At 36.9% G+C, this 11981-nt stretch overlaps 1 protein-coding gene across 1 annotated transcript; it reads right to left on the bottom strand.

Annotated features, from left to right (window-relative positions):
• Positions 1-395: 395 nt before the first annotated feature.
• Positions 396-2622, bottom strand: LOC145912395 (uncharacterized). The gene is made up of 7 exons (XM_082999851.1): positions 2557-2622; positions 1932-2010; positions 1740-1769; positions 1527-1600; positions 1356-1383; positions 801-923; positions 396-520 (listed from the first exon to the last, which is right to left on the bottom strand). The coding sequence occupies exons 1-7, from the start codon at positions 2612-2614 to the stop codon at positions 424-426; spliced, it is 489 nt and encodes a 162-aa protein (XP_082855977.1). The 5' UTR covers positions 2615-2622; the 3' UTR covers positions 396-423.
• Positions 2623-11981: the final 9359 nt, after the last annotated feature.

Genomic DNA, 11981 nt, shown 5'->3' with positions numbered 1-11981 from the left:
CTGGTATTTTTAAACATTTGCCATTGTTTACATGTTTGTGTGCCATTGTTCCTTTGTAAGGTGGTCTTTGTACATGGCGACGTCTTATTCGGATCAGCTTTTAATGAAATCACACGTACGAGAACAATATGTTTTAATCCATTGAGGTTAATGCGTTTGTGATAAGATCAAATTAAACGAACTCTAATGTGTTATTTCTGCTGATACTTAAAGCTGGGCCTTTTCATTACTTTAGAAGTTTCAATTTCACCCTGACACTAAACAAAGCAAAAACACGAAATATAAGCAGCATCACTCAACCGTTCCATTTATTATTGCGTTATATAGTTCCAAGTATAGATTGTTTTGAAAAGAAATGACCAACAACAGCAACCTAGTATGTCACACTTCGTTGCGCTGGCATCACAAATACAAATGCGCAATTCATTCGTTTGTTTCTGTTGGCTTGCACGAAGCTCTGCAGAATTCTTTTACATCCTCCCGAGTGCAACTCCCATTCTTGGCTAGTATTGGGCATACCCTGAAAGTGTCCAAATGTTACGTAAGTCATAAATGGTCTACATAAAACTAGTAGCCTACTTCTAAACCTCCGGATTCAACAGTCATTCTAGTGGCTCTAATGAAACTATTTTAAAAGTATCCAACGCTCATAGGACTAGATTGGGCGAATGTTTCCCAGAAGCGTTGGGAGTTTGGTAGCAGTGTAAACACCAACTAAACCTATACATCTTTCATGCCGCGATTTGTAGCGTGGTCATCACTGTAAACCGCACATCTTCTATCCATTAGCATCATTTTACCTTGGAGACAGATCTTCACATGAAGTTATTTCTGGGCAAAGTTCGCACTTACGCTTACAATCATTGCGAGTCTTCGTTAAAGTGCAGTCCAATGTCCCAGCATTAAAGCTTTCATCACAGTAACTGCAATATAGGGGGATGTTAACACTGGTTCGAAATCGGATAAACGCTCGACACACCTGTATACCCTTACACACATAAACTATATATGACGTTCACTGAAATGTCGGGCTGGTACGTCGCTAGGATATCGTATAAAGGTTTAACATGGCCTTTGCCTTAACTATTGTTTGGAAGTAGTTATAACTTTATTTTTTAACGCGTAAGTTTTGCATTGAAGCGATTGATGAGAAAGATACACGTGTTTACGGACATACGAACGATCTGATGTACATTGTTTAGCATGTAAGTTTTGTATGTAAAGAATACTTGGCCAGTGAGCTACCACCATAGATTGTACCGTTTTCGCAAGAATTATTTCTTGTTCATATATAGGTTATACCGTATATTGATGTGAAACAGGTTAAAAGTCCAAGTAGTAAAAACATTGCTTACACCATTTTATCGAAGCAGAAATCGGTTCCTGTAAAAAATTACATGTAAGTTTTGTCGTAATTGCAAAGCTTTATCGCAATGAAATAAACGGTACTGTGTTTTGTCGTTCAGATGCATATATAGTTTTACTATATTTTATGTAAATGACGAAATGAAATTTCCGTATTTTACCTTCACACATGTTGGAACACACATAAAGTGAGGCGTTGCGACCACAATCTCCTGTTCTGTAGTATTTCGGGCATCTGTTTAAATAAAATTCATTAACCAACGCACGCCCACAATAATATTTTTGTATTTGCTTAAATACATTAAAGCAAGCAATTCAGTTCACAACCTCGTGCTGATAATGTATATCAAATATTCAACTGTATATAGTCTTACCTAATCCTTAAAGGTTGACGTCGCGAAAGCCTGTACAGTAAAAAACGGTAAATTAGTCTTTAACGGTAAACTCTCCAAACGCATGCTAGTAAAGAACATTTTTCTGCTGGTAAGCAATCTTTACTGTTTGCTGTTTTAAATGTTTTCAGAATCATGAAGGTAATAATTTTATAATGTAACAGGCCTACACACCTTCCAGTAGCGGGCACATCACTTTCCTGTTTTGGAATGTTTGGCTCTTCGATAATCTCCTCGTTGTGTTTCGGATAAGCTAAACCAAAAGTGGTAAGATAGTATTTTGGCTGGGATTAGTAGGAATGTTTATGTTAATTGACTCTTAACTTCGTTTGTTATATATAATAATTGGATTATAAAAAGCTTTCGTTTGATCTATGTTTTTTTATCTGATGCTATAAAACCTTGTAAACACTGAACACCATTACTACTAGTTTGTGGTGAATAGGATACGTATCAACGTTTTATGCTTTTTTTCTCTTTGTCAAAGGAATGCTTTTTAGTCACATTTATCCTAATGCAAATAAATTATCCCCGCGTAAATCCTTAAACCAATGAGGATCACATTATACAATATCTGCCCTTTGTTTTCCATGAGTTTTAAATTATGTTTACCCGTATACAAGTTTTAGGTATTTCGCTCACCCAGCTGTTGCACAGGTAGGCCCTATTTTCTCACAAACAATCACAATTGCCGTGAGTAAAAAATTAAAAAACTAAAAATTCCAGTGCACCGTTTTTGTATGAGCAAACAAAATGTTAAATTGGTTCATTTAATACCGAATTGTTGCACAATCCTTACCTGAACTTATCCCACAACAAGACAGAAAGATGACAATCAAACACACTTTTACATCCATCTTGCAATCTCTTGTTCAGGTGGTTACTGTGCCAACTCACTTGCATCATCGCCCTTTTAACTTCATGTGGGTTGGAAGTTCATCTCCATTTAAAAACGTGCATATTGTTAAATCTCCATTTAAAACGTGTTAAATTGCAAACATACGAAACTTCAAAACAAAGTAAAATTTGTAATGTAATTTCTATGCTAAAAGCAACTAGGTGTAGCACACACAAAATGCACATTGTGACGTGTTGAAGCCCGTCCCGTTTCAGATCAAGCAATCACCTGCGACCATAACAACTTTTGTCATTTTAAGTGCTCGCGTGTCACAAGAAAGACATTCGTGAACCATCGCTTGTGAGATAACGTCGCCAGGATAAAAAACATACTGCCCCCCGTCATGTGATATCACAAGCGGAATTGTGGTGTTGAACACTAATGAAGTCTTGATGTATGGCAGACAAATGCCGGAAGAATAAAGTACGTTAATTTATGCCAGAAGAGCAGTCCTGTTAAAGTTGTGCATGGTATGCCTGGCAGCAAAAGTAGCGCCATATTTTGTGGAACAAAATAGTGTTTAAAGTGGAATTTCTAACGTTTTGCAGTCGAAACCATTTCTTCCTTCTTTATATTTGCTCGGTAACTGTCACTATTTTACACTTTCATCCTAAACATGTTTGCGAATAACTACAGCACATGTTTGACGGTAATATTTATTTCCGTTTATTGAACAAAATCACTGTTTTGAGGTCAAAGCATTTTGCCCAACGAATGACAAATCACATTTTAAACACTTGTGCATTGATTGAATAACCATACATGAGTATATGGGAAGGATAGTGAAATAATATGAAGGTTTTTATTCTTCTTGAATCAAACGATTGAATTGATCCACTGCACCTGCTTAGATACCTGAAATACAAGCAAGTAGTTGTATTATGCAACGTATAGTTGACAATCAATTCATATTTGATATTGTACTTCAAAGAGCATTCGGGCAAAGCACTTAAAATGAAAACGTTTTTTGAAAGTACGGTCAACATTGGTTGAATTTTATTGCGTGGTATTATAATTGTTGCATACCTGTGCATAAACACCTGGTTCCTCTTTTCGGGCACATCCATAACCCCATGAAACAATTCCAACCAGATAGTGTCTGCCACCGACAACTTGTTCCAGTGGGCCACCGCTGTCTCTCTAAAAACAGTACTACCGCTTAACAATATAATAAACCTATCCTTACTTGTAGAAATAGCTTATCATCGCAAAGGGAAAGCATAGGATTAGTTAAAGATTTTACTAGCATGAACATCAGGTTCATGCGTCTGGTTTATGATGATAAAGGTTGTGACAAATATTTACTAATTTAACTGATGTTCTTAAACAGGAAGTGCATGTTATACCAAGGTTTGGCGTCACATGCATTCTGGTGTAGTCATATAGGCATTATTTACCATGCAAGCGTCCTTTCCGCCCTCCTTAAGACCAGCACAGAACATGTTATCTGTAACTGCAGTCAAGGCGCGATGTTTCTTGAAAAACCAGTCGTTGCAAACGGCCCGATCAATAATACGTACTTCAGCTTCCTGGAGGGCAATCGGGAACGTATATTTCTCTGCATTCCAAACAGGTTAACACGGTTGCAAACAATTATAAAAAAAATTGAAAATTGAATCAATTGCAATGTAACTTTATTCAATATCGTGGAAAATTCGTGCGGTATGGTTTACGTTGTTTTTGGTGGCCTCATATTTCATATTACCAGCACCTATTGAAATGTTCGTGTCTTGCAACGGGGTTCGTAAAATTCTCAAAAAAGTCCTACAATCTTTTTCAAAATTCTTAGAGTATCAAAAAATCGTGTTTTTTTAGTTTATTTTTTTTTAAATAATGTCCAAGTAATATGTTGGCATACCGTCGATATCCCCCCATCCGCTTACGACCGCATACGAGTCGACCACAGGATCTGCGTTGAACGTTGGTAGACAGATTGGTTTAATGTAGTCGTTGAAAGTAACTTCTGTTCGGAGCTTGACATGAAATAAATAATGTTGATGAATAATTGCCCTTGGTAGAAAAAGATATAAATATAATTTTTATCAGTCAGGTGCGAAGCAATAAGCAACAAATTACTTTCTCTACGATAGCTGTGATCGCCAATACTAGGTCCAGTGGGGCGATCATGCCATTGCATGAAACATTACTGCGTTATAAAAAATTATGTGTAAGATAAAGATATTAATTGACTATGGTATAAGAAGAAAAGTACATAAAATTTAAATAGATCTTTTCGCGGTTAGGCAATAAACAACGAGTTACTAACCTCAACAAGTGCAATGTCGTTGTCGTTGGTAATAGTGTCGTAATTTGGGTGAATTGTACCGTTGAGAAACTCAACCTTTATCTGACCCTTGTCCACTACGTCGTGTGCAGAATGGTGCTTACCCAAATATGCGAAATACTTGTCGATCAACTTGTAATTCGTTCTATTGAAAAGATTTTCCAGTTACGTCACAATTACTGCACCCAGAAAAAAGCGCATGCGAGTAATGAAACTAACTACCGATAGTTTTTAGTTTTGCAAAGCTTGATACAACATTTACTAAATTCGAACATGCATCTAAACAACTCCGTGTACAACTTTCCATTCAATGAATGTTTGTATTAGTAAGTAATTACAAAACATTTTCCCTGCTTATCTTGGCATGGAAATTTACATGTCAATTTTTTTAAAGATAAAAATGTTTATTTTGGCTCTCTTGCTTATATGAAATGTAAAACGTTTTGTACTTTTCGAAGCAGTGAGCTGCTGTGACGATGAATCTCGAAGAAATAATAGAACCACCGCAGGTGAACCTCGTTTTGTTGTCGTGGATTTTTGCAATCCAGGGTTTCGATTTGTAAACAGATTCTGTCCCTGCAACATATCTTATTTGTTGACCAAACTGACATAAGCTATAATAGTGACTCCTGGCGCCTTACCTCCCACAACACGCTTGGTGATTGAAATCGCTGGAACGCCGCATTGGTCACTTGTAACTGCACAGAAACGCGGATTATGTTATGACAAGAAGAAGTGCATTTTTTAGAAATTTGTTGCACAAGCCGTTTACGTTTGCAAATATTTTTGTGAAACAAAGTAAGGCGCAGAAACTCTGAACTCCATACCCCACAAGGGCCAGTTTAACAATATTGTAATTGGGGTTTAGAGTGTGACTTTGCCCACACTACAAGTTTCGTCTTTCCCAATTATACATAAATAAACGACCACTTCGGTTATATCAAATTCCTGGCACAATTTTAATCCCTTTTCTCTACCATACACACCACAATATCCACAAGATTTCCTGCAGAATCGTTTCATTATTTGTGGCTTCCTCTTGCACTCCGCAGCAGTCGTTGGGCATCTGAAAAATTTCCCACCAATAAATTTTGATATAAACTTGCCAGTGTGATCGTTCTTGAAAAGTCCCCGATTAGAAAAGCTACAGTGTGTCACTTTTGCTTTTGAAAGGGAAATGTTACGTACCAATTATAACTCTCTTTATACTCAATATATTTGACAAATCCTAAAACTAAGAACCGATATTTTATTTACCAACTGGGTTTACAAATACACAGAATTGCTTACTGGACAGAGAAGTCTTGACAAACCGGCTGATTCGCCGCCTGCTCGCCACACAGTCCGCACGTCTTGTTGCAGATGTTTCTTGAATCGGTTTTGCAGATCTCCGTGAAATTCGGACAAATTCTGTATTTTAAAATTGCATTTAAGTTGCATCTGGTGCTGTGGAAGGTGCTTTGTAAAAATTGTCTGTCTGCCAACGTTCAACGCAGATAAACATTTATGTGAAACAAACTCTGTTTGATGCGAGTCTTACCTGTATTCGTCCATGCATTTCGGAGCTGCAACAAAAAAATATCAGTAAGCGAAATATACTTGAGCCAGAAACAAAGTCGTTTTCTTCACCTTCTTGTTCCTCCACGCAAAACTGACAAGTTTTCCTGCACAATGTTGTCTTGACGTGTGAATTACTGCAGTCTCCATATGAATTAAAAAGGGGGCACCTAAGTATCCAAGTTTAAATCACTTTGCTACCATGTACTGTTACGTGTTTAGTAAGTGTATTTAAATTCTGATTATACTTCGCGCACTTGCACATTAGTACTACTTACAATGTTGAATTGTCGACACATGGTTCAACAAATGGTGTGTCGACGGTGGAGGCTGTCACACTTTCCAAGGTACAATACTTGCAAGTCTTTGGACACGAATGTGTTTTGATGCGCAGGTTAGCTTCACAGTGTCCCCTCAATAAATGCAGGTAGCACCTTTGGGGAGACGCATTGTTACTAATTGGTGCAATTAATTGCACGTGTTGGTCAATTTATGTTGAGACTTGTAATGCAAACATTTTATTTTTGTTATTTTCAGTATTTTTTTTGCGTGATGACCTTTTAACTTACAAATCAGCTGAAAAGTTGTCGACGCAACCAGCAACTCGTGTGGCAATTGTGGTTGCAGCATCTGTAGTTGATTTTTCCCCATCACTCTTGCAATACTGACACGTCTTCGGGCACAATGTCATTCTCACGTATGGAGTTATTTGACAATGTCCTCTCGCTTGATACAAATCGCACCTTTCAACAAAAGTAATCGTTTGTTGATTGCAGATGAAAATCGTTGCTTCGGTTTTTAAACTCCACAGTCACAGAAAATAATGTCGCCTCTTTCAGGCGAAATATGTTTTTCTGTTTTTTACATTTCACCATGGATCTGTCTGCTTTATTGATGTCTTCAGTTTTCACAAAAACTTGAAAAGTACTTAGCTGGTACTACCAGTTTTGTTGTGTGGTTTAATTTTTGTTTCTTCTCTTTATCAACTTACACTGTAGAATTGTCGATGCATGGTCCAACGAACGGTGTGGTAGTTGAGACGATTGTCGTTGTTGGCAAGGAACCTTGCACTGCCAGGCCTTGATTTCCTAAGTATGCTGCTCAAAAATGGCAATTTTCCAATAAACTGTTTTGGGTACGTTGAAAGTATTCGTACCTGTGCAGTTATACTTTTTGTTGATCTGATATAAGTCTTGTTGCGAGAAACCGATTCGCTGACCCACAGTTGTCTGGTTCGTTCTAAAACGTATCTTTTTTTCAACAATGCCTGGATGTGTTTTTTGGTATTCAAATTTAACCAATTAAAATTTCACTCCTTCGGCATTTGAGCATCGAAAAATAACATCCATTCTGTTTCATACATTGAGATTTTTCCAAATTTCTTGCGTTCTCAATTACTTTGCAATAATGAGCAGAAAAATATATCCGGACCAACGCCGACAAAATATTGGCCTTACTAATGTACAACTTGACCAGTTAAATCCTTACGCTTTATTGAGGATCGTTGGTAAAACCCCGTATTGTTTGCTGAAGAAATATCCACCGTAGTGCATCACGGACCCGAGGTCATAGGACGAGTTGTAAGAGTTCCACTCATCAGCGGCCAATATGTCAAAGTTGTTCTTGAAGCCTGTGTTTTTACCATCAACGTAAATTTTGTCACAAATTTGTAAGGTATCAAATATACCTGCTACTATGTTATTCCAAAGTATAGTGACGTAATTGTCTCTGTCCGGGCGTGAGTGTTCATGCCAGAAACCGAGTGCGTGCATCAGTTCGTGTAAGCTTGATCCAAAACTACAGCCTGCATCAATCCACACCTGTGCACATACAAAACACCGTTGAAGATTAAATCAACATTTGTAAACAACAACCTCAAGGTGTTTCCAGTGCAACTTAGTCTACAGTTGATAATAATTTCGGATTCCCAAAAGAAATCAACGTTAGTTTCAAGTTCTATTTTAAAGCGATGTTTGGTCCTGTGCGCATTAAAGCTGTTATTTTTAAACCCACTCCTTACCTCTTGTTTGCCACCAACCCTTCCAACGTGCGACTGACAACCACCGACCGCTGTGAATTCAATATAGTCCCGTTCAGTCGTCCTTCTCACAAATCTGATGCAGGTTTTGTTGTGATAATCCTTGATAGCCCTCATAATCTTGTTGTATGTTTGACTTCCTGAAATTCCAACAAATTCACCTCATTTGAAACACGTACTTATTGATAAGTAGGTAGAGATTGAACATAACTTACCATTTGCAATTGTAGAGTTAAAGGTATATGGTATGGATATTTCACCATTCACTGATGGCCATTGAAAATTTAAGTCCGCCCCTCCAGCCCTGTTGGTTTTGATCAACTTGTCTGGTGTTTTATTGTACAGACGCATAACGCGATCATAGGACCTATCTGAAATGTACATGGTTTACATTAAAATTCAACAACATTCTGTTGCAATTCAGCAGATTGTTTTCCATTTGCAAATTGTTTCAGCTTTGTGGTAGAATGTGGGTTATTTACAAGCAGACAAGCCGCCACCAAAACACGTCATGTAAGAGTAATACTTACAGTCGACGAAAATATCACTTTCCAAGACACCTTCTGTCTTACACTCCTCGCACAAGAGACAACCTCGTTCGTCTTTTTTGTAACCCAATTTACAGTCCTTTGTGCACATATCAATGCTGGGACAGTCATCTTGAAAATTGACACAAAATATACGGGTTTATGTTGTGTTTTGTTAAAATCTAATATTTGCCTTACCAAGCTTCACGTTGCCATTAGGTTCGACCGCATAAGCTGAAAAATATGAAATTTTTTTTAGCAACCAAAAACAGATTTCTACACCTGTTAGATATCTTACCCATGGTAATGGCAACCAGACACAAGCTTACAACTGATATCCACTTGTGCATCGTATTGTTGTCTACTCTATTCTGATCGTTTGTTGCTTGTCTATAGCGCTCTATTCAACTGACTTATTTATACTCTCAAAACTTTGCAGCTACCATGATATTTACATTAAAGTTTGTGAACACAAACAACATTCTGCATAAATATGTTTGCGTTTGCCTTTTTAGCATGTTACGTGCTATAAAGGAAACATTAGTGTCCTCTACTATTAAATAAAATATAGGACAAATTGCGAAGAAGCATGCAAATATTAAAACTACGTCCATCATTACATGCAGAAACTATGTGCTTATTTCCCGTAGCACCTGTGACTGCTTCTTTAAGCTTCGTCAATTACAAATGACCCCATTGTATTTTCACTCACACATATATAAGCAGAACATTTCACATTTATACTTGAATCTTTGAATTTTACACATAACAAAAATTTGCCAAAGCGCTCAAATCGCAGAGTTACGCAGGTTTTTTGCCCGCCACAGCAAAACATGGGTACAAGGGTTTACCACTATAAATTTTTTTTTATAAAACAGCTATACAGAGAAATGTCGAAAAGCGCTCAAATCGCGGAGTTACGCAGGTTTACAACAACCACAACAATACTGGAGAAAGTTTAAATATTTAAAAAGGCAATATGATAGTTGTGCTTTGATCATGCCGGGTTGAGGGTTTAAAGAACAAGAAAGATGTTTGTTGAAAGGTTATTTTAATGTCTCGTCGCGAAAATGTCAACGCATGTATTTTAAATGCAACCTTTTCGTGAATTTTAAAAAGATCCGTTGCATTTAAATAGAAGGCTGCGTTTCCTGTCAGATTAACTCATCTCACCGAGTTTGTGACCCGTGTTGTATGTAACGGTGCTGTTGGAGGTTTTAAATACAATTAGCAATTGCCTAAAGCTGCATAGATTTTGTGCGTTTTACACGTTGTTTTCTTGTCGTTAAAATTATCGTTTTTTAACCAGTGGTAAGTGTGGGGTAAGGGTTATGTTGTTTAAACCTCTTGGTAGCCACCGACACTTTTTAGAAACCATATAGTCATTAAGCCGCTAGATCAATAATTTAGCTTTAACTCTTTGATTGTGTCGAAATAAGTTTAATTTTTTTTAGCAAAGAGGTATTGGTACAATATGTTATATTATTTTTGTTCCAGTGTAACTATTAATATTTAATACATCAGGGCAAAAAAGATACAAAGATGTTCCTGGACTTTGCCATCCTTATATGTTTATGCCTTGGGAGTAAAAATATTAGATTCTTGGTCTGAATGAGCTTCTTGGTCGCTTAACACTGTATCCAATACCTGCTCAAACCACTACTTGCATGAGCTCACCACCTTAATTGACTGCCCGCAGACCTATCTCGATTGGCCAGTCTGACGCACACGGACACGCATGAGTAAACACAAAAATGACGCACAGAATCGCTACGATACCTTTACTAAAATTAAAAATATGTTTTTGAGTGCCTCATTTGCCTGTATTTCTCGTGCAAATGGTTTTACAAATGTTGACTATTTATAATGAATTGTGTTTAGTTGGTCATGATGTTTTTGTCTTCTGGAATTGGAAATGTTTATTTGGTCTTATTGAAATAAACATAGATTGATATCTTTGAAATTATTTGGTCATGAGCGAAAAAGCGTGGTCTTGTTTATGAGGTAATTGTTGCAAGCGCTACACTTTTTAACAAAATCACATTTTCACTCTAAATCTGCCGTAGTGAATACACTACACAATAAACCTGCCGTAGTCAATACACTACACACTCCTAATAATCCTCAATATTCAAGTCGGAAATGAAATTGATTACTTTTCCATCAATAAAGGAAAATTAGCATCAGCTGGCAATACGATGTTTTTTGTTGGTTGGGTTTTTGTCATGAGTTTGTATTTTGCTATCATTTCGGATTTTGCAATACAACTAAAGCAGGCAATTGTTGTGGTCCAATGTAGGATAATTTAACATTTTAGGTCGCTACTTGACTAAAAAGCGGTCACGTGGCATTACAGGAATTTACGCACACATGTAGATTTTGCAGTATCTTACCAACTTGTTGTATCTGTTAGTCTGCATCACCACGGGTAATTACACCTTTACTTTCCATTACCTAATGTTATTTTTCCCATTATTTAAAAAAAGAAAGACTGTTACAATTGTTGTTTTTTATTCTTCGAGCATAGTACATCACAGTTGTTATATAACAGCCATTAAACAAGCATTTCCAAAGTTATAAGAGTGTTTACATTTTTTTTGGCAGTTTTTTCTTTCCTTTTAAACACCTGTAAAAAGGAATTGTGTCGTCATCAGAGTTTTAAACCATATATATCAACTTACATATGTGTGAATATGTTTGAAAATAATCCAAACGGCGTTTCTTACCGCATAAGTTTGTGTTAACCAACACGTTAGAACTCGCAAATAAATTATTATTTTGTTTGCCTTTACCACACTTACCACAATATCCACAGGATTTCCTGCAACTGTGTCTATTCATTGGTTTTAGGTTGCACTTTGCTGCATTTGTTGGACACCTGCGAAAGGTATAGCGTTATATATCAATATGCAGAAATTGG

Source organism: Ascidia mentula, chromosome 8, assembly GCF_947561715.1.
Source record: "Ascidia mentula chromosome 8, kaAscMent1.1, whole genome shotgun sequence".
Classification (NCBI taxonomy): Eukaryota; Metazoa; Chordata; class Ascidiacea; order Phlebobranchia; family Ascidiidae; genus Ascidia; species Ascidia mentula.
Note: the sequence above shows the minus strand (reverse complement) of the source record. Positions and strands in the feature narration are given on the sequence as shown.

Bases quoted from the DNA above. Each gene is read 5' to 3' on its own strand.
- LOC145912395 (XM_082999851.1), bottom strand. From the start codon at position 2,614: ATGGATGTAAAAGTGTGTTTGATTGTCATCTTTCTGTCTTGTTGTGGG. The intron at 2,011-2,556 runs GTAAGGATTGTG...CTTTTGGTTTAG, and splicing joins TTGTTGTGGGATAAGTTCAG to CTTATCCGAAACACAACGAG. The intron at 1,770-1,931 runs GTGTGTAGGCCT...TTTACTGTACAG, and splicing joins GATGTGCCCGCTACTGGAAG to GCTTTCGCGACGTCAACCTT.